Source organism: Lissotriton helveticus, chromosome 4_2, assembly GCF_964261635.1.
Source record: "Lissotriton helveticus chromosome 4_2, aLisHel1.1, whole genome shotgun sequence".
NCBI classification, from domain to species: Eukaryota; Metazoa; Chordata; class Amphibia; order Caudata; family Salamandridae; genus Lissotriton; species Lissotriton helveticus.
The window spans coordinates 137,616,843-137,637,252 of record NC_136064.1 but is presented as its reverse complement, the minus strand read 5'-3'; the positions used below and the strand labels follow the sequence as shown (position 1 = coordinate 137,637,252).

Sequence of the window (20,410 nt, the reverse complement as noted above, 5' to 3'; positions counted from 1 at the left end):
TGTTCCTGAGCCTTCAGCAGGAGGCAAGCTCTTCTCTCATGCCCTTGGAGATCCTTCACAAGTTGAATAAAGTGCACACAAAGTTCTTTCTCCTTTCTTTGGGAGTCAGGCAACCACTGCAAGCCAATCCCCCAAGCATCACTTCAGCTTAGGGATAGTCTCTCCTCTTCAGGTTCCTCTCCTCAGCAAAGCTTTCTTCTTGTAGTCCAAACGTGATCTAATTTCGTGGGATCTGGGTCCCAATACTTATACCACAAAATCCTTTTTCCTTTGAGGGCAGAGGGGCCTTTGCCCTGTCCAAACCAGTTCTGGAGCACTCTGTTTACATGACGTCTTCTTTCCTTTCACAGTGCAGAGCAGAAACATCAGGAGGTGGAGTCAGCATTGTGGAGGGAAAGCACAGCCCTGGAGCACTTTGGTGACATGATTCCTTCTCTCCTTTCACAGTGCAGGGCACAGACATCAGACGCACCACAGGGGGTGGAGCCAGCACTGTGGGGGGCAGGCACAGTCCTATTTATTTATTTATTTTTTAACATTTAATATAGCGCGAACAATTGCCCGCATGTGTCTCGGCGCTGTAATCTGCAGACTCTCCTTACTTTGGCTTCTAGACTTTAGAGGTTAAACAACCATGTTTTCAGCTGTTTCCTGAATGACAGCAGATTTGGGCTAGCTCTGATTGATTGCGGAAGAGTGTTCCACAATTTAGGAGCGGCCACCAGAAAGCGTCTATCTCCCCAGTTAACTAATCTAGTACGCGGCACTACTAGATCGTTCATCTTCGCGGACCGGAGTGGTCGGGAAGGTTGATACGGCATGAGGTGCTTTCTCAGAAATTGCGGGGCTTGTTGGTGCAAGGCTTTGTACACAATGCACAAGGTCTTAAACTTTATTCGATTCTTTACTGGAAGCCAATGAAGCTCTCTCAAGGTGTTAGTTATTGCTTTAAATCTAGGAACACCTGAGAGTAGCCTGGCCGCAGCATTCTGTACTAGCTGCATTTTTTTTATGACCCTGATTTGGGCATTGGCAAACAAGCCATTGCAGTAATCTAGTGCCGACAAGACAAGGGCACTTACCAGGGTTCTGCCTACAGATTCAGGTAGAAATGGCAAGATCTTTTTTACCAAACGTAGTTTGTAAAAAGCCACTGATGTCGTCTGATTGGCATGAGCCACAAAATTCAAATTATCATCGAAGGTGACACCTAGGTTTCTCACCTTCGTAGTTGGTTTAGGCAGAGCTATTCAGGTTCCAGGTGCAACTCCTCCCTCCCATCTTGATGCACATCTATCTATTCACCACTGGGCGGACTAATTCTGTCTCCTGGAATCCCCCAGCCCTGTCACTCAAACTCCAGACAAGGAATACACAACCTAGCAGAGGCAGGCTTGGAAAGTTAGTCCAGAAAATACCTACTTTCTAAAAGTGGTATTTTCAAACACAAAATGTTAAAACCAACTTCACTAAAAGATGTATTTTATCATTCTGAGTTCAGGCATACTAAACTTGAATTTCTACTATGTTTCCTGAGTCACTTAGGATTATAAAATGTAATAAGCTAACTGCCCATTCTGGCCTTGCAATAGTGAAAAACGAAAATGGCTCTAATTCACTATTAGGGCATGCCACACACACCAGGGCATGTCCTACCTTATACTTACATTGCACCCTGCCATTGGGCCTACCATAAGGGGGTCTGATATGAAGAAAAGGGAAGGTTTGGGGGCTAACAAGTGGGTGCACTGGCTCAGTCAACATGGCAGTACCAGACTGTACACAGGCTCTGCAATAGCAGGCCTTAGATACATTTTACAAGACTGCTTCTGTGGGTGGCACAACCAGTGCTGCAAGCCCACCAGCAGCATTTGGATTTACAAGCCCTGGGCACACTCAGTGCACTGTACTTGGGTCTGACAGATAAACCAAATCAGCCAATCATGGAATCACAAATTGATACATTAATTTACAATAGGGAGAGCATATGCACTTTAGCACTGATCAGCAGTGGTAAAGTGCCCAGAGTCATAAAGCAGCCAACAAGAGGTCAGATAAAATACAGGAGGAAGGCAAAAAGTTCAAGGATGACCCTGCAAAAAGGGCCAAGGCCAACACATTCTCTACATTAAGATCTGCTATGCCCTGGCTAAGAAGTAACCTCCTTCCACCAGGGAAAAGGTTTCTACTACGGCCTTGGCTCTGGGTGTCCCAGTCCTGCACGTCTATCATGCAGCAACGTGGCACCTATATAAGTGACCATGAAATTATAACCAACGCTATCATGCGGAGCCGAATGAAGCCACCCGTTGATGCAAACCAGAGTTTATTGATGATGAAAAGGTTTCCGGATCCAGCCTGACGTCTGGGGAAATTCAAAGGTAAGGAGTCCACAGCTAGATAGAGTCTCTACCAGATAATGGGTTACCGAAGGCAAGTAACTTGATCGTTTGGCTTAGACACCAGCATGGCATAGATCTGGTGGGGAGTTCATTTTGCAGTAGTAGCCCAGCTCATCACTAATAAAAGTATTGCAAGAAACAGCTATTATATAAATCTCCATGAGCTACATTTAAAGCATCTCTCATCTCCCCAGCCCTTTGCCACACAACTACTATGCCCAGTTAACTCTGCTCTCCCCTCTAGCAAAAGGCCTTCGTACCAAACTTTAGCCAAAAGCTGCTGCCTTAATATATTATTTTCTCTTCCATACCACTCCCAAGAAATGCTGTCTCAAGCCGTTGACTGCATTGGGCACTGCAGCTTGTGTCCGCCCTGGTAAAAACGAGCCTTTGTCTCACCTAGATTTCTTCCAAGACCTCCGGCCTTGAGGCTCCGGAGTAATTGTTTGGTAAAATTCAAGTTTTGCAGCGTGAATCTTTCTGGATTCACTATGCTGTGCATTATTCCGCGGTCTTGTGGTTGGGTCCGGATTCGTAGTCTTTTCTTTTTGGTTTTTTTTTTTTTTTTTCGTAGCCCAGGTGGGCGTCAGCATCACACCTCCTGGGTGTATTTCCGGTGACGTCGGCATGCTTCCTGCGGAAGCTCCCACTCTTGGGCGCCATCTTCAGATTATTTTTTCCGTGGTCGGGTCTGGATCGTTCCCGTTTGGGCTCCAGACATTTTTGGAGAAAGAAGAAAGGAAAATACAGAAATCACAAAGAAAAGTCATCTGAAGACTCCAGGGGACTTCATCGACGAGGAGTCAGCAAAGGAAAAGGCGAATTCATCGAGATCCTTGACGACCGTCGACGAACACGCGACCAGGGAGGCCCTGAGCGCTCGATGATGGACAACACGCCGTTCAAGTTCTGCCGTAACTGCCACCACAAGTACGCGCAGAAGGACCAGCAACCGGTATGCAACCTTTGTCTACCGGTGAATCACGAAAGCGAGGACTGCAACACCTGCTCCGCCTTCACCCTGAAGACCCTTCGTGTGAGAGCGAGACAGAGGGTAGCGCACGCCACCCTGCACGGGAAGGCCCCGACTCCGTCCCTCTACGATCTGGGGATGTCTTCCGAGGAAGAGGACAACGCTGCTGCCGATGACGACAGCTACACGGTCGTAGAGACCGATTACACGAAGACTTCTGATAAGGTAGGAGACTCTCTGGCCCACAAGAACCCGAGAGACTCTGAGTCTCGAGAAAACGAGGGCAAGGCCCCGAAGGTGCCGACGCCAAAACACCAGGCGTCCGCGAGTACTCACAGGCCCAGCGGATCCTCTGAGAAGGAGTCCCCGGCGCCGAGAGCTGTTGAACAGCAGAAGTCGTCGAAAATTGTCCCCGAAAAGGATCGATCGACGGCGAGGGACAAGGACCCTAAACTACCGATGCCGACCAGAGACCCAAAATCCGGTTCGACGTCGACAACTTCGGCACCGAAAGGCACGGCGCCGAGCCAACCGCCGAAAAGAGCAGCCGAACCATCCGACGCGGAACACGCGCCGAGATGGAGAAAAAGAGAAGGCGCCTCGAGGTCGGAATGGAAAACATCGTGCAGCGGAAGAGAGCATTCGACGCAAAGATGAAAGCTTTCACGATCCCTCACAAGACCAAGCCACCGGTGGTGGAGGTGGTCGAGGAGGAAGACAAGGTCGCCGAAGAACAAGACCCGGACGTCGAGGTGGTCGACGACCAGGAAGAGTACGAGAATCCCTATGATAGTTACAACTATGGGGAGGAAGAGGACAGCAGGACGGACGCAGAGTCGGCCCCCTCTGACTTGGATTACCTGACAGCCCGGAGGAGGCGGTCGACACGTATCCCTCGAGGCCCTCGCCGCCAGACGACATCGGGGCCTACAACTCGATGATAAGGTCTGCCGCAGCGGCATTCAAGCTCAAGCTCGACGAAAAGAAGCAGAAAGCAGACTTCCTTCTAGAGACATTGCTCCCCACACAAACAAAGAGCCAGTACCTGCCAATGCTCTACAGCGTCATGGCCCAGGGGAAGGAAGCATTCAGGGAGCCCGCAACATGCAAGGCAGTAACTCCCAGAACAGAGAAAAAATACAAACCTTCCTCAAAAGACCCACCCTACATTCAGGGGATGGTCTCCGCAGACTCCATTATCACGCCACAGCAAGGAAGAGGGCTAACGTACCCACTACCTCTGGACCACCACCGGATAAGGAGAGCAAAAGGATGGATCTGGTGGGCAGAAGGATCGAACGGAATGCCGCGACCCACTGGCGCATGGCTAACTCCAACGCCCTGATAAACAGGCACATGTACCAGATCATGGAGGAGCTGGGGCAGTTGGTGAAGGACCTGCCCCAGGATGCCAGGCATAAGGCCGAAAAACTGGTTGAAGAAGGGTAGAACGCGGCAAATTCTTGCCTTAAGACGGCCCTGGATGGAGCAGACACCTCCAGCAGGCTCATGATGATGGGTGTCACTGATAGAAGACACGCCTGGCTAAGGATCTCAGGTTTCAAACCAGAGGTGCAACACAGCATTCTGAACACCCCGTTCAACGGCGACACGCTTTTCGGAACAATTGTTAATGAGAAGCTCAGCCAACTGCAAAAGGATAACGAAACAGCAAGGTCCATGGGAGCATTGCAGTTCAGAGGCAGCAAAAGGGGCACACCGTCACGGAGGCCTGGTGGGAGAGGTGGAAACCAGCCAGGTACATCACACCAGGCTTTCCAACAAACGCACCAGGCAGACTCACAGGCCCAGCAGGGTAAGCAGAAGCAGTCCTGGCAATACCAACAAAGAGGCCAGTCCTTTCGAGGGAGAGGAAATGGACGTGGCCAGAATAGAAGAGGGGGACAGCAGCCCGCTTCTAAGTGACTTCAAAAAACCTGTGTGCCCACCCACAGAAAAGATCCCAGGGGGCAGCACGTACAGAGGGATCAAGACAAGCTAAACATCTACGACCACATAACACCAGTGGGAGGAAGATTAAGATTTTACCTCCAGGAATGGAGAGAAATCACATCAGACAAATGGATCCTCAACATCATCCAATTCGGATACTGCATAGAGTTGGAAGGGAGGCCAACAAGCAGAAAACCAAAAAGAAAACAACTAGCAAGCAAGCAGCTAGAGTGTCTTCAGGAAGAGGCAAAGGAACTCCTGTGGAAGCAGGCCATAGAATGGGTACCCGTCAAGGAAAGAAACACAGGAATATACTCAACGTACTTCCTGGTGCCAAAGGTAGACGAGACAGTGAGACCCATTCTGGACCTAAGGTTCCTGAACAAATTCATAAGAACGCAAAAATTCAAAATGACCTCCCTGCAAGAGGTGCTCCCGCAATTGCAGATCGGGGACTTCATGGTCACAATAGACCTCAAAGACGCCTACCTGCACATCCCAAAGAACAGAAAGCACAAGCATATGCTCAGGTTCACCATCGGAGAAAGCCACTACCAGTTCACGACACTAGCCTTCGGGCTAAAATCAGCACCTAGGGTCTTCACAAAGTGCCTCGCAGCAGTCGCAGCGCACCTACGAAGGCAAGGAATACACGTATACCCTTACCTGGACGACTGGCTGGTGAAAGCAAACTCATACCAGAAATGCAAGCAGCACGCACATACAGTGACGAGCACGCTCATCAGCCTGGGGTTCTCCATCCATTGGAAGAAATCATCAATGGAGCCGGAACAAGTGAAGATCTTCCTGGGAGCATTGTCATTTACATTGCCAATAGCTTAATCGTTAAATAAATGGCATTGTCATTTACAATGCCAGTAGCTTAATCGCTCACAAATGCATGACCTATTGCATTTACGCCCACACAGAGCCACCCACACAGTCACCCACACAGAGCCACCTACAAAAAAAGCTATCCACACAGAGCTACACACACACAGCGTGCTACGTGCTACACACAGAGCGCTACGTGCTACACACACACACACACACAGAGCGCTTCACACACACACAGAGCGCTTCACACACACAGAGCGCCACACACACACAGAGCGCCACACAGACTACACACACACAGAGCGCCACACACACACAGATTATGCTAACACATATCCTGCCTACTGTCCCAACTCCTCCATGCACTGTAAGCCCCTTTAACCACTCTACACTAACCCCAAATCGTCTACACCACGAGAGAAAACCACTTCCAAACAATCACACGTTGGACCGCATTGCTATAATCCTCCTGCATTCAATTAATAAACCTGCTTATCACACAAATAAAAAAATCCTAAACTCTACATTAGCATTCAAAACTCGTCCCACAGCTTGATATATACATGTCTCCCTTCAGCCTCTCTCTAAAATCTAACATCACCCTCCCACTATTATGACCACCCTTGGTGTGAGACTCATAGGTTTCACCCCAAGAACCTACCGCTTACATTCTCAAACCCTACAAGATTCCCCCACCCATTGCACGCACTCCAAACACTCAAGCTACATACACACACACACACATCATCTATAACCACATCTACACCTTGATATATATCATCCACCCACATCACACCTATAGGCTCCACTGAGTCATCTTCGACACCACACACCCACATCAAATGTCCAAAAAGTACATTACACAGACACATACACATGCCACATACTTGGAGCACAATCCAACACGTATACCCACGAAACTACCCCGTCACGCCCACTCATACCATTCGCACGAACACGACACACTCGTCCAACACCCATTAACACTTAGCCCCTCTCCACTCCCCTACAGTATCTCTACACCAGTCAGTGAGTCCCACACCGACCCCACCAATTTGACACAACTACACCTCATTAACTCCGGCGCACCCTACAACCCCATGCCTCCTGCATACCTGCTCACTCATACGAGTTCCATTCAATTAGTAAAGCAACGTGTTTTATTTACAGCGCTTAGAAACCTAGACGTGTCGTGTGAAGCGCTATATATTTTTTTGTTTTATAGCTTTAATGGTACTGCTAAGTACGCCGCACACCGTTAAACTCCTATGCAGTACCACGCTGACCTCTCACGCCCGTTCCAAGCACCACACAGCATCCACACCAAGCCCTGCCTGCACACCTCACCCGCCGCACACCCTCTTCTAGCGGCTACTGACCTGCTGCAGCATCGAAGCTCTGGCAGCCCCAGCCGGTTGAGTGGAGGGTGGGTGTGTGTTTGTGCGTGTGTGGTTCCAGCACAGACTGCTGAGCGCAAAAGAGGTGTGTGGAGATGCGAGGTCTGTGCTGCTCTGCTCTTTATATGTGTGGGGGGGGGGGCGGTAGCGGGGAGGCGGGGCGCTGTCTCGTTAAATCAACGAGAGAGTGGCGCTAGAATAGTGGATGGGAGGAGAAATGGATGCTCTGGTTGGGATTCAGGGACTCTCGGAGCCGGTTCTTGAAAGAGATTTCCACCATGCGACAAGGACAACCCCCTCGCCCCCCTCCCAGTGTCTGGAATGCCAATGATTGGGTGCGGCGTTCAGTGTAGCGTTTGGAATGTCCCAGGATGAGTGGGTAGTGTAGGTTATGAAATGCCAGGATGGAGGGTCCGGTCAGTGTTGAATCTGATACGACACAACCTGGGGTCAATGCAGTGCACTGAATGCCAGAATTTGGTGGCGCAAGTATGGTCTGGACCACACAAAACCAAGCCTGTGTCTTTGATACCAGGGCCGGGGGGGCTAGGGGTCTTCATTGTTCAGATCCGAGGGCGTGGTGTGGATCTGGGGTCACGGGTTCTAAAAAGATCTGGTTTTGGAGGTGGAAAGTCTGCTCTGGGAAAATCGCTTTTGAATCATGTGCGCACACTTCTATGGGGTGTTCAAGGTGAATGCGCGTTTTATTTCAAATGTGTTAACACACATGCCATTCTCGGCCTGGGATCGACGAACAGAAAGAAAGACACAGGGAAATAAGTGGAAACAAACAATTTGCGTGTCTTCAGCCTCCATGGAGAAATGTGTAGCGTGGAGCCTGCGTGTTGGGGGCTGCAGGGACTTTCTGGCATCACTAATGAGCCCACGCCGGCAAGAATTACGGAAGGCTGTGCAATTATGTCCCATCTGCTGCCTGCTCCTTCCGCCTTATGAGCTCAAACGCGCCTTTAATTGTTGAGTCACAATTCCAAAATGCAATCAATCAGCCCTGCCCGAGCCTCCACGCTAAAGCTGCATGCCACATACCTGCACCTCCGGCAGCAGCCGGTCGCCTCCGGAGGGGGTCTTCAGAGAGTCCTCTTCATAGAGACCTGGGCCGCTCCCGCGGGCCCCCGGCTGCACTGGTTTGAGCTGGGCGAAAACGGGAGGCTCCTCCTGGTGCATTCCCGGGTAGAGACGCTGCAGGCCCAGCCGGGAGGACATGCTCAGCACGGCGCTGGTGGCCATGGGGAGTGCAGGCTGTGCGAGCTGCAGGACTGGGTGTGGTGGGGCTGCTGCTTGTGCGCTCTGGCTCCCGCTCCGTACCTGCGATCCTGTGCGTGTCTTCTGTCTGGGCCAGGCTGCCTCCGCCTAACTCCCCGGCCATTGCGAGCTCTGTTGCAGTAATGCAGCAGCAGGGACGAGGACTCGGCGACTTCTTGGTGCGGCGATCGGCGCAAAATGGCATAAAGAAAAGCGCCGCCATTTTCAGATTCGGGGGCGTGTTTTGGCCCTCTGAGTGACAGATGACGTCACAGGGCTAAAGAACGCAAAAAACACGCCCCCGAATCCGAAAGAGACGGGGCTTCATTGAGTGACTCCATTCTCCTCCAATGGCTGGCCTCCATTTAGGAACGCAGCCAATGGAGGAGAATGAAGGTGAGAGGCGGGTTCAAACCCCCTATCTCCAAATCATTAATTCTTCGGGACTCCGCCCTCACTGCTTCGCTGTGAGAGCTAGGTCCCTCGACCTAAAAACGAGTTGTCCCATATTGACTGGAAAATTGACCATTGACTTTGTACACAATACGTTCAACTAAGATAAAGTTCATAGATGAAACTATTTGTTTAGGAAAATGGTGTGACATGAATAATGATTGCGGTGTACTTGAATTTAATTTTCATCTGTATTGTAGAAGTGGCACAAATGCAGCGCTGAGTGACCTGGGTAAAAAAAATCTTAATTACCTCTGTCTTGAACATTTAGAAAACATTTAAGCTTCAAGCACTCAATAACATTAGTGGAGCTCAGTGCACACTTCGGTATTATGTACCCTCTCACTCTGTCTCTTTTCCTGTCTCCTTCCTCTCTCTGCCTGTTACTTTCTCACTCCTCCGCCCTATTCCTCTTCAGTTTCTCCATGTTTCCCTTTCTCTTTCCCTCTTTCTCTGCCTCCATTCTCATTTCCATCCCTGATGTCTTTATATCCAGAAGCTCTTGTAAGCCTGTCTGAGGGTCTGGGCCTCACCCATGTTACAGCAACAATAAATCCTTGGTTCCTCCAGGCCAAATGGGAGATGCAGTAAAACTTGTAACTTTTTGTCCAACATCCTAAAAAATTGAACTAGGATTGTGATTAATCTGTAGTTTGCTATTAAAAAAAAGTATAATAATGCTAGTCATCTTCTAAGTCTAACCTTCTTTTATTTGTTTTTTTTAATTAGTGGAGTCTAGGGCCACAGTAGATTACGAAGAGCAGAATTCTGGTCACCACATTTCCAAAGTGGAGCCACAAGATTCTTTATTGGAGCCAGCCAACGAGGACATGTTGCAGGATTCCGAGAAGGAAAGAGGCCCCAAGAAATGGATCATGTCCGAACGGAAGCTCAAACAACAGGCTGGATACATGGCTACTGTATACGAGAAAGGGGTTGGACGATTAGTAAACCCAAACAGACAAAAAGGACCCTGCACAGGAAGGACCTCGTATACGTGCACTGAATGTGGAAAGAGCTTCAGCCAGTCGAAGTACCTGGCTGCACACCACAAAGGAGAGAAACTCTACACATGTAATGAATGTGGGAAGATCTTTAAAGAGTCTAAAAAACTGATCACACATCAGAGGGTGCACACAGGAGAGAAGCCCTTTACTTGTGGTGATTGTGGGAAGGGCTTTAGCCAAGTGGCACACCTTATCAGCCACAAGCGGATGCATACTGGGGAAAAGCCATATACCTGCAATGAATGTGGGAAACATTTTGGACACTTGTCAACCCTTCTCTCGCATATGCTAATTCATACTGGGGAGAAACCTTATCCCTGTACGGTTTGTGGGAAAAGTTTCAGACGCTCAACTGATCGTCTTAGGCATCAGAGGATACATACAGGAGAAAAACCGTATCAGTGCAATGAATGTGGAAAGAGCTTTAATCAGTCAGGAAGTCTCTATACTCATCAAAAAATGCATATTATACAAGTTGTTACAATATGAACAGTATTATTTATTTCCATATTTATATTTGGACAATCCTTCCGCTGGATTGCAGAACTCAAAGGCCCCATTCCAAGAATAGCTTTAAAAAATTACTTTGTAACTGTCACCAGAATTGGAAGGAATTTCATGACCTTCAACAGATCTGAAGGAAAGGACTTGTGTGTATATATGCCTGTGAGGAACACAAGATGTTTGTGAAGGAAGGTTTTTCATGACATCGCAGGATATGAAATGATTTGCTGCATGAATGGAACAGTGGGCAACGTCACAATATATCATATGAGTTATGAAACCTGAGTCTGTCTCGCACTTTGGATAGGATATGCTGGTTTGTTGCCTGGATGCAGGTAGACCCAGTGTGGTCTGCCATGTGTAAAGCTATCACATGTTCTTACAAGAGAACTAGACGACATCCTTATCCTAATGGAGGAGAAGAGAACAATATGGGTCAACACCTCAAGCAATGGGATCATATGAAGCAGCATCCCAGCCAATGTTAGTGGGAGAGGTGCTCCTGTGCCCTCTTCATTGGGAGGCAAGGCTGGGAGCTGCTTGTCAGGAGCTTTCCATTGTACACTAGCCTGGCTGTTTCTCTCCATCTGATAGCATTTTGGTGTCCCTTGAAGGAATGCTGACCGTGTGCGCTGGTAGCCGGTAGTGAGATGGTGATAGCCCTTCATAGGACCCTCTTGTTAATTCTTTAAACGGTTTATCTTGGTGTGTGCTTTGCACTCTCCAATCACTCCCTTTGTCTTACCACCGAGCCAAGAGTGGTTTTCTCCTCTGCTTCCTTTTGGTAGGTTTGTTTTTTGCTTTCTTGTCCACTGCCCCTAGGCTACAGTACTTGTCACATTAAGGCACTTTCTGCTCATGATCCACTGCTTTGTTCACATTCAGTCAAACCTTTCTCCAAGCGTCCTGTTTTTTGTGCACTTCTGTTGTTGGCACTTTTCAGTTGTTATGTTTTGTGTCATAAATTGTTACGGACTTCCGACTTTTCCATTTTCATGTTTTCTCACATGTGATTTCCTTCTCCTGTCCCTTCTCGTGCTCTGCCCTCCTTATCACTAACATCTTTGTCAAAATAAACTTACCTTAATCTTCACTATGCTTCTCTCCTGTCGGTTGTTGTTAACTGCTGTTACAGTTGGTCCCCTTCGCTGTTTTACACCGTATCCCATCATCTTACCAAATAGTTGCTGCTTTTTACATTTTTGGTATTCATGCTGACAGTTGTTGCACGCAGCTCCTGGCGCATTTGTTTTGTTACGGTTCAAATAGTTAAACTATAGAAACATTTTCAAGTGCTTAGAAGCACAAAAATGTCAGTGTGTGGAAGTAAGTTATAATTGGCATGACAGCAGAACGAAGATAGTAAAACGTGACCCAGTCTAATGCTCAATAAAGCATAATTTGTACAATGGAAACCGTTCACAATCTTTCCATTCTGTTGATGTGATATAAAAGTAGCAGGCTAGTTCTCACATAATTGGAGCATTTACATTTTGCTGTACATGTCTTAAGTCTGCACCTGTGCTTTTGTAAAGAAAAGTCATTGCATGTTCTCCCTAGGAGGTACCACCAACCCTCTATAGCGGTGTGTATTGATATGAATGTACATTGTTCCTTCCACACAGCATTGGTGTACATGTGCAGCCTTGCTGCACCAATTCCCTCCCTCGTGCATTCACCTGTTGGCTTCCAGAGCTCTGGTCTTTCATTGTCTGCCGCTGTTTGGATGTCCTTTTCCACAGCTCTCACTCTTGCCATACTTCATGTAGGAAATAGATTATTTTCAGTGGGTGACTATCTGCCTGAAGGAATAATCACAACTCTTGTCGGGGTGAACCCTCGCTCACTAAATTAACGTGAGCTCCACCCCCTGGTAGCTATGAAGCAGAGGAGACCGACTCAACTTAGGCCAACGTGTAAAGTATTTATTCAGTAACAAAACAGTAATAAAGTCAGAATACAAAACAGCAAAATCCCAAACCCAATTAGAGAAAGAGTAACATATAATATGCAAAAGTACACCAAAGTGACAATAATCCAATAAGGGCAACCAGAGATAGGAAGTCAGGGGAGTCAGTCAGAGGCTCTCTGGGTGTCGGACGAAAGCCAACAGCAGGGTCCACTCCACATCCATAGTCACTGGTCAGCTCAGCACTTGCAGGAAAGGCCTCATGGGACCCTGTAGCTTGAACCAGAGGTCAGCTGTATGGCCCTTGCAGTCCAGCTCATTGTCCTGGGTCCAAAAGAAAGCAGGTCCAATCCTTTAGGGCTCCTCAAGTCACAGACCGCAGGCTCAGTCCACTTCTGGTCTTCCCCAGCCCCAAGAGTGTTCTGTACCTTTTGAGTGATTGGTGACGGCGTGGACAGGCGAGTGTTGACTTAGTATCCTCTTCTGCCTTTGAAGTGCCCCAATGCACTATTAGTAAACAGAGCATTGAGCAGGATGGAACACAAATATCCACAAGCATTGGTAATGCATCTGTTTCGCCTATGGAATTATTAATGAGCTGATTTAATCAATCAACGTCCGAGAGAAGGAAAGAGCTCCCTGACAGATAACACAGGAGTAGAAGATGTGGGCAGAGCTACTGATTCGAAAGCTGGGGATCCCAGTTTGATTATCTGCGGGCCGCACAACATCCATTGATTCTTTGCAAATCACATAATCTCTTTGGGCAATAAATTGTTATATAAATATGCTGTAAGAGTAAAAGGCAAAACTTTATAGAAATATAGTTCCACCAAAGCGAATGTTAACAGTGTTTCTGCTGCGAAAAACTGATGATAAAAGCAGACTAGGAGCAAGCATTGGTAAATGCAGGAAAATATGCTACAGCTAATGGAAATGGAGGGAAGGCAAATAGCACACTCCGAAACCTATGAGAAGCCAGGAAAAATAGGAGGCGTGATTTAAGTCCCTTTTAAGTTTAGAATACAAACAATAGATTTCTCAAGCAAAGCGCAAGCGCTTTGCAGGAGAATCATAAAAACTATGCTCACAGCTCCCACGCTGCATATTCTGTGAGATTCCGATTAGTCCCCTCTGCCTAGTCATGTCATCCTATTGTTTGCTTCAGAGGAGCAGGTCACACCTATTCAAGTGCTATTCCCTAGGTGGGAGAGGTCTGAGAGCAAATGCAAATTAGCCTCCAGGAATTTCAGGCAGGGAAAAGGTCACTTTCTAAAAGGTACTTTTCCTTAATATTTATTAAAAAAAAGGCCTTATTTCTTGACTTGGATTTTAGTTACTTTTAAAAATAGTGGTATGATTATTTTTCTAGATATCTACTTTCCATAGATTCCGTATTAGTATTTTAATCTGTAATTTTGTTTACCCTATAGGACAGTGAGGCCTGCTACAGTGAAAAATAGTTTTTGTATGCTAGTCACAGTAGGGGCAAATGCAGTGCATTTCCCCTTTTGGGCCATAAGGCCTACAAAGAGCTAACCTATTAATATTTAAATAGTAGGCTCCAATCTGTCAATAGTGTTTTAGACATGTCGAATTGCAGTTTTTTGTACTACCATTGTCAGGATACACTGGTAGGCTTTAAGCCATGTATGCACTGCCACTGTTGTGAATGGCGTATTAGGTGCTACAGTCCACTAGTGACTTTAACAGAATAATGCACAGCATAGTGAATCCAGAAAGTCTTCAAGCTACAAAACTACGACGGGTAAGAAACTATTTGTTACAGGCCACTCTGTACTATATACTAGGGAATTATAGGTAAGAGCATTTGCCAGTTAGGACAATCTCAGGGGGTAAAGTGCACAGAGTTCTAAAGCCATAAAAACGGATGGGGTTCAACAAAAGGCGAAAATTCCCACGTGGCCATGCAGAGACAGTAGATTTCTAACACAGGCTGCCAAGTTACACTAATATGTCCCTTGCCAGGCTTCCCTGCTCAAGCGTTCAAATGTAGGCAGTTTGCAACCTCTGCAGTGGCCTTTGTCTGTTCAGTGCTCCTGTGAGCCTACATGTAACCCTCTGTCAACATCTTCCCTAGCCACTAACCCTATCCATGGGGAACCCTTCACCTCTGGGGAATATCATCATTCTAAGGGCTATATTAGCCTCCCTTGTGGAGGTAACACAGCGGGTAGCTTCCTATGACTTCATGGAGACAATACCAACACCATGGCTAGGTCCCTTCGTGTGTTCTGCAGAGGTCTTGGAGTTCTTCCTCTCTAAACTGTCTTGGGGACTTCTCTGTAATATCCTGGCCTTCCCCTTCCCTCTGCAGAGGTAGAACCTGAGCCACCTTTCCTATGGTAACTACTGAGTACTTTCTTTAACACTCTGGTGTTAATCCATAGGTCGGCTTCTTTCCCAAGCTCTCTGGGCACAGTGAGCCTGGTGTCTATCAGGTGCCGGTGAAACACTGTACACTGGTTACTTTAAATGTGCTTTTTAATCGTCAAATTGTACAGCCATCATAACAATTTCCTTTGCTGAGCTTCCCCTAACATTCCAGTGCCTTACTGAAAGAATCTGCAAAATCCATTTATTACTGCTTCTGGCTATCCCTGAATTTCAGATGCTGCTTCACATGTGCCAGACAAAGTTTGGTGATCTGGGTTTCGTAATTGGGACATACTTGATGAGGTCAGATCCTTCAGGGGCCAGTAAGGTATCCCTACCCACAGTATGCATGTGCTTCACAGACTGGCACCACAGTCCTCCTATGGGACTCTGTGAATACAGATAGCCACCTCCTTTGCTGTAAACTATTTACCTATGTCATGCTTCACCACATAACTAGGCACTAAGTCTTTGGGGATGTGCACTCCGCGTTTCTTACTTTTGTACCACTTCCACCATCACTGGACTCATAAGGGGGGCATGGCCGAGTCAGCCAAGATGTACTCACCTGAAGCTCTGTCGGCCTAACCATCGTCCACCATCTGCACTGGTGGGGCCACAAATCAAAGGACCGGCGGTGTGAGGGATGTCTGTTTGCACTGTGGGGTGTGATCAAAGGACAGTGTGTGAGGGATGTCTGTACACTGTGATCAAAGGACAGGCGTGTGTGAGGGATGTCTGTGTGCACTGGGGGTGTGATCAAAGGACAGGTGTGTGAGGGATGTCTGTGTACTGTGGGGTGTGATCAAAGGACAGACGGTGTGAGGGATGTCTGTGCACTGGGGTGTGATCAAAGGACAGGTGTGTGTGTGTGTGAGGGATGTCTGTGCACTGGGGTATGATCAAAGGACAGGTGTGTGTTTGGGATGTCTGTGTGCACTGTGGGATATGATCAAAGGACAGGTGTGTGTGTGAGGGATCTCTGTGCACTGTGGGGTAAGATCAAAGGACAGGCGGTGTGAGGGCTGTCTGTGCACTGGGGTGTGATCAAAGGACAGGTGTGTGTTTGTGAGGGATGTCTGCACTGTGGGGTATGATCAAAGGACAGGTGTGTGTGTGGGATGTCTGTGTGCACTGTGGGGTAAGATCAAAGGACAGGCGTTGTGATGGGTATCTGTGTACTCTGGGGTGTGATCAAAGGACAGGTGTGTGTGAGGGATGTCTGTGTGCACTGTGGGGTAAGATCAAAGGACAGGCGGTGTGAAGGTTGTCAGTGCAGTGGGGTGTGACAGGCGTTGTGATGGCTGTCTGTGTACTCTGGGGTGTGATCAAAGGACAGGTGTGTGTGAGGAATGTTTGCGTGCACTGTGGGGCGTGATCAAAGGACAGGCGGTGTGAGGGATGTCTGTGTGCACTGGGGTGTGGTCAAAGGACAGGTGTGTGTGAGGGATGTCTGCACTGTGGGGTGTGATCAAAGGACTGGTGTGTGTGAGGAATGTTTGCGTGCACTGTGGGGTGTGATCAAAGGACAGGCGTGTGTGAGGGATGTCTGTGTGCCCTGTGGGGTGTGATCAAAGGACAGGCGTTGTGATGGGTGTCTGTGTACACTGGGGTGTGATCAAAGGACAGGCGTTGTGATGGGTGTCTGTGTACACTGGGGTGTGATCAAAGGACTGGTGTGTGTGTGAGGAATGTTTGCATGCACTGTGGGAGGTGATCAAAGTACTGGCGTGTGTGAGGGATGTCTGCACTGTGGGTGTGATCACAGGACAGGCCTTTGTGAGGGATGTCTGTGTGCACTGCGGGGTGTGATCAAAGGACAGGTTTGTGTGAGGGATGTCTGTGTACACTTGGGGGGGGTGATCAAAGGACAGGTGTTTGTGTGTGAGGGATGTCTGCACTAAGGTTTGATCAAAGGACAGGTGTGTGTGTGTGGGTGTGTGTGTGTGTGGGGGATGTATGTGTGCACTGTGGGGTATGATCAAAGGACAGGCAGTGGGAAGGTTGTCTGTGTACACTGGGGTGTGATCAAAGGACAGGTGTTGTGATGGGTGTCTGTACTCTGGGGTGTGATCAAAGGACAGGTGTGTGTGAGGGATGTCTGCACTGTGGGGTGTGATCAAAGGACTGGTGTGTGTGAGGAATGTTTGCGTGCACTGTGGGGTGTGATCAAAGGACAGGCGTGTGTGAGGGATGTCTGTGTGCCCTGTGGGGTATGATCAAAGGACAGGCAGTGGGAAGGTTGTCTGTGTACACTGGGGTGTGATCAAAGGACAGGTGTTGTGATGGGTGTCTGTACTCTGGGGTGTGATCAAAGGACAGGTGTGTGTGAGGGATGTCTGTGTGCACTGTGGGTTTGATCAAAGGACAGGCGTTGTGATGGGTGTCTGTAGACTGTGGTGTGATCAAAGGACAGGCGTGTGTGAGGGATGGCTGTGCACTGGGGTGTGATCAAAGGACCGGCGGTGTGAGGGATGTCTGTGTGCACTGTGGGGTGTGACCAAAGGACAGTGTGTGAGGGATGTCTGTACACTGGGGTGTGATCAAAGGACAGTGGTGTATGAGGGATGTCTGTGTGCACTGGAGTGTGATCAAAGGACAGGTGTGTGTGAGGGATGTCTGTGCACTGGGATGTGATCAAAGGACAGGCGTGTGTGAGGGATCTGTGTGCACTGGGGTGTGATCAAAGGACAGGCGTGTGTAAGGGATGTCTACTGCGGGGTGTGATCAAAGGACAGGTGTGTTTGAGGTGGCAGGCATTGTATGAGGGATGTCTGTGTGCACTGTGGGGTGTGATCAAAGGACAGGTGTGTGTGAGGGATGTCTGTGCACTGTGAGGTGTGATCAAAGGACAGGTGTGTGTGAGGGATGTCTGTAAATTGGGGTGTGATCAAAGGACAGGCAATGTGTGAGGGATGCCTGTGCACTGTGGGGTGTGATCAAAGGACAGGTGTGTTTGTGAGGGATGTCTGTGAGCACTGTGGGGTGTGATCAAAGGACAGGTGTGTGTGAGGGATGTCTGTGTGCACTGTGGGGTGTGATCCAAGGTCAGGCGGTGTGTGATGAATGTCTGTAAATTGGGGTGTGATCAAAGGACAGGAGTTTTTGAGGGATGTCTGTGTGCACTGTGGGGTGTGATCCAAGGTCAGGCGGTGTGTGAGGGATGCCTGTGCACTGCGGGGTGTGATCAAAGGACAGGTGTGTGTTTGAGGGGGCAGGCAGTGTATGAGGGATGTCTGTATGTGGAGTAGTGTGGCTCACTGGTTAGAGGCGGCAGGCCTGAGAGCAGAAGTCAGCCCGGGACCAGGGTTCAATTCCCGACGCGGCAGGGTCGTGGACCTTGGTCAGCGGACTCGATAATTCTCGCTTTGGTGCTTACTCTAATCAGGGGTTACACTCGGCAACTCTGGGCATTAGCTTGCCTAATCTCCACAACGGCCCCACCAATTCCGGGGATGCCTGGCTCCACCTTGGGGACTCCCAGCAAGGGACCATCCCACAGGGAAAGCCAGGACGGGTTCCCCAGAGTTATACAGCGCTGGGACGCCCCGTTGCTGGGGCAGCTGTGCGCTTTACAAGTATACTACATTTACATTTACATTTATGCACTGTGGGGTGTGATCAAAGGACAGGTGTGTGTGAGGGATGTCTGTGTGCACTGTGGGGTGTGATCAAAGGAGGATGCTTGTCTTGTTCTTTCAAACATATTTCATCGGATACGAGTGGGGTTCTGATGAGCTGATGGGGGCCACCGAGTGGCTCAGATGTGGAGAGCTCAAAAGACTGATGGAGGGGACATGGTGGGGGAAATGGTAGGGCTCAGAGTCCTGGAGGGTGGAGAGGAGACATGGATGTAGGGGTGCCGAAGAACATTGTGTGGGGGAGGCAGGAGGATAGATGGGGCATGGAGGCTTATTAAGAATCGGTGAGAGGTTTCGGGCTTTGATGCACAGGGGAGGAGGGGCTGGCTTCACAGTACCGGGATGTTGGGGGAATGGCTGGATAGTACTGGGGAGTGGCTGGATAGTGCTGGGGAGTAGCTGGATAGTACCAGGGAGTTGGGGGATGACTGGATAGTACCAGGGAGCTGGGGAGTGGCTGGTTAGTACCGGGGAGCTGGGGGATGGCTGGTTAGTACCGGGGAGCTGGGGGATGGCTGGTTAGTACAGGGGAGGTGGGGGAGTGGCTCAATAGTACTGGGGAGCTGGATAGTGCAGAGGAGCTGGGAGGGATGGGTGAATAGTACTGGGGAATGGCTGGATAGTATTGGGGAGCTAGGGATTGGCTCAATAGTACTGGGGAGCTGGATAGTGCTGTGGAGATGGGTGGATAGTACCGGGGAGCTAGGAAGTGGCTGAATAGTACTGTGGCCTTGGGGGGAGTGGCTGGATAGTACCGGCGAGCGGGGGATGGCTGGTTAGTACCGGGTAGCTGGTGGAGTGGCTCAATAGTATTGGGGAGCTGGCCGAGTGGCTCAATAGTACTGGGGAGCGGCTCAATAGTACTGGGGAGCTGGGGGATGGCTGGATAGTACCACAGAGCTGGGGGAGTGGCGGGATGGTACCTGGGAGCTAGGGGGTTGGCTGGATAGTACTGAGGAGCTGGGGGAGTGGCTGGTTAGTGCTGGAGGTATGGCCGGTTAGGACTGGGGACTTGGCGGGGGGATGGCTGGATAATTCTGAGGAGCTGGGGATGGCTGGATAGTACTGTGGAGCTGGCGGAGTGGCTGTATAGTACTGGTTAGCTGGTGAGTGGCTGGATAGTACCGGAGAGCTAGGCAGTGGCGAAATAGTTCAGAAGAGCTGGGAGAGTCGTTGAATAGTAATGGGGAGCTGGGGCATGGTTGGATAGAATCAAGGAGCTGAGGAAGTGGCTCGATAGTACTGGGGTGCTGGGGGGGGAAGGCTGGATAGTGATGGGGGCATGACTGGATAGCAGAGGGGTGCTGGGGTGATTGCTGGAGGGATGGCTGATTAGTGTCGGGGAGCTGTGGGGGATGGCAGGATAGTACTTGGGAGCAGGGGAATGGCTGGATGGTACCGGGGAGCTACCGGACGGCTGGATAGTACCGGGGAGCTGGGGGGGTGGCTGGTTATTACCGTGAAGCTGGGGGGGATGGCTGCATAGTACCAGGAAGCAGGGGAGTGGCTGGTTAGTACCGGGCAGCTGGGGGGATTGCTGTCTAGTACCGGGTAGCTGGGGGGATTGCGGTCTAGTACCGGGTAGCTGGGGGGGATTGCGGTCTAGTACCGGGTACCTGGAGGATGGCTGGCTAGTACCGGGGAGCTGGGGGGATGCCTGGCTAGTACCGGTGA

The 20,410-nt window shown here is 49.4% G+C and overlaps 1 protein-coding gene across 1 annotated transcript in view; it reads left to right on the top strand.

Annotated features, from left to right (window-relative positions):
- Positions 1-12,204, top strand: part of LOC144752263 (uncharacterized) — a 107,735-nt gene extending 95,531 nt beyond the window's left edge. Inside the window, exon 3 of the mRNA XM_078640274.1 lies at positions 10,008-12,204. Within this exon, the coding sequence (XP_078496400.1) occupies positions 10,008-10,774 (767 nt within the window). The 3' untranslated portion in view covers positions 10,775-12,204. The remainder of the gene's footprint in view (positions 1-10,007) is intronic.
- The last annotated feature ends 8,206 nt before the right edge of the window (positions 12,205-20,410 follow it).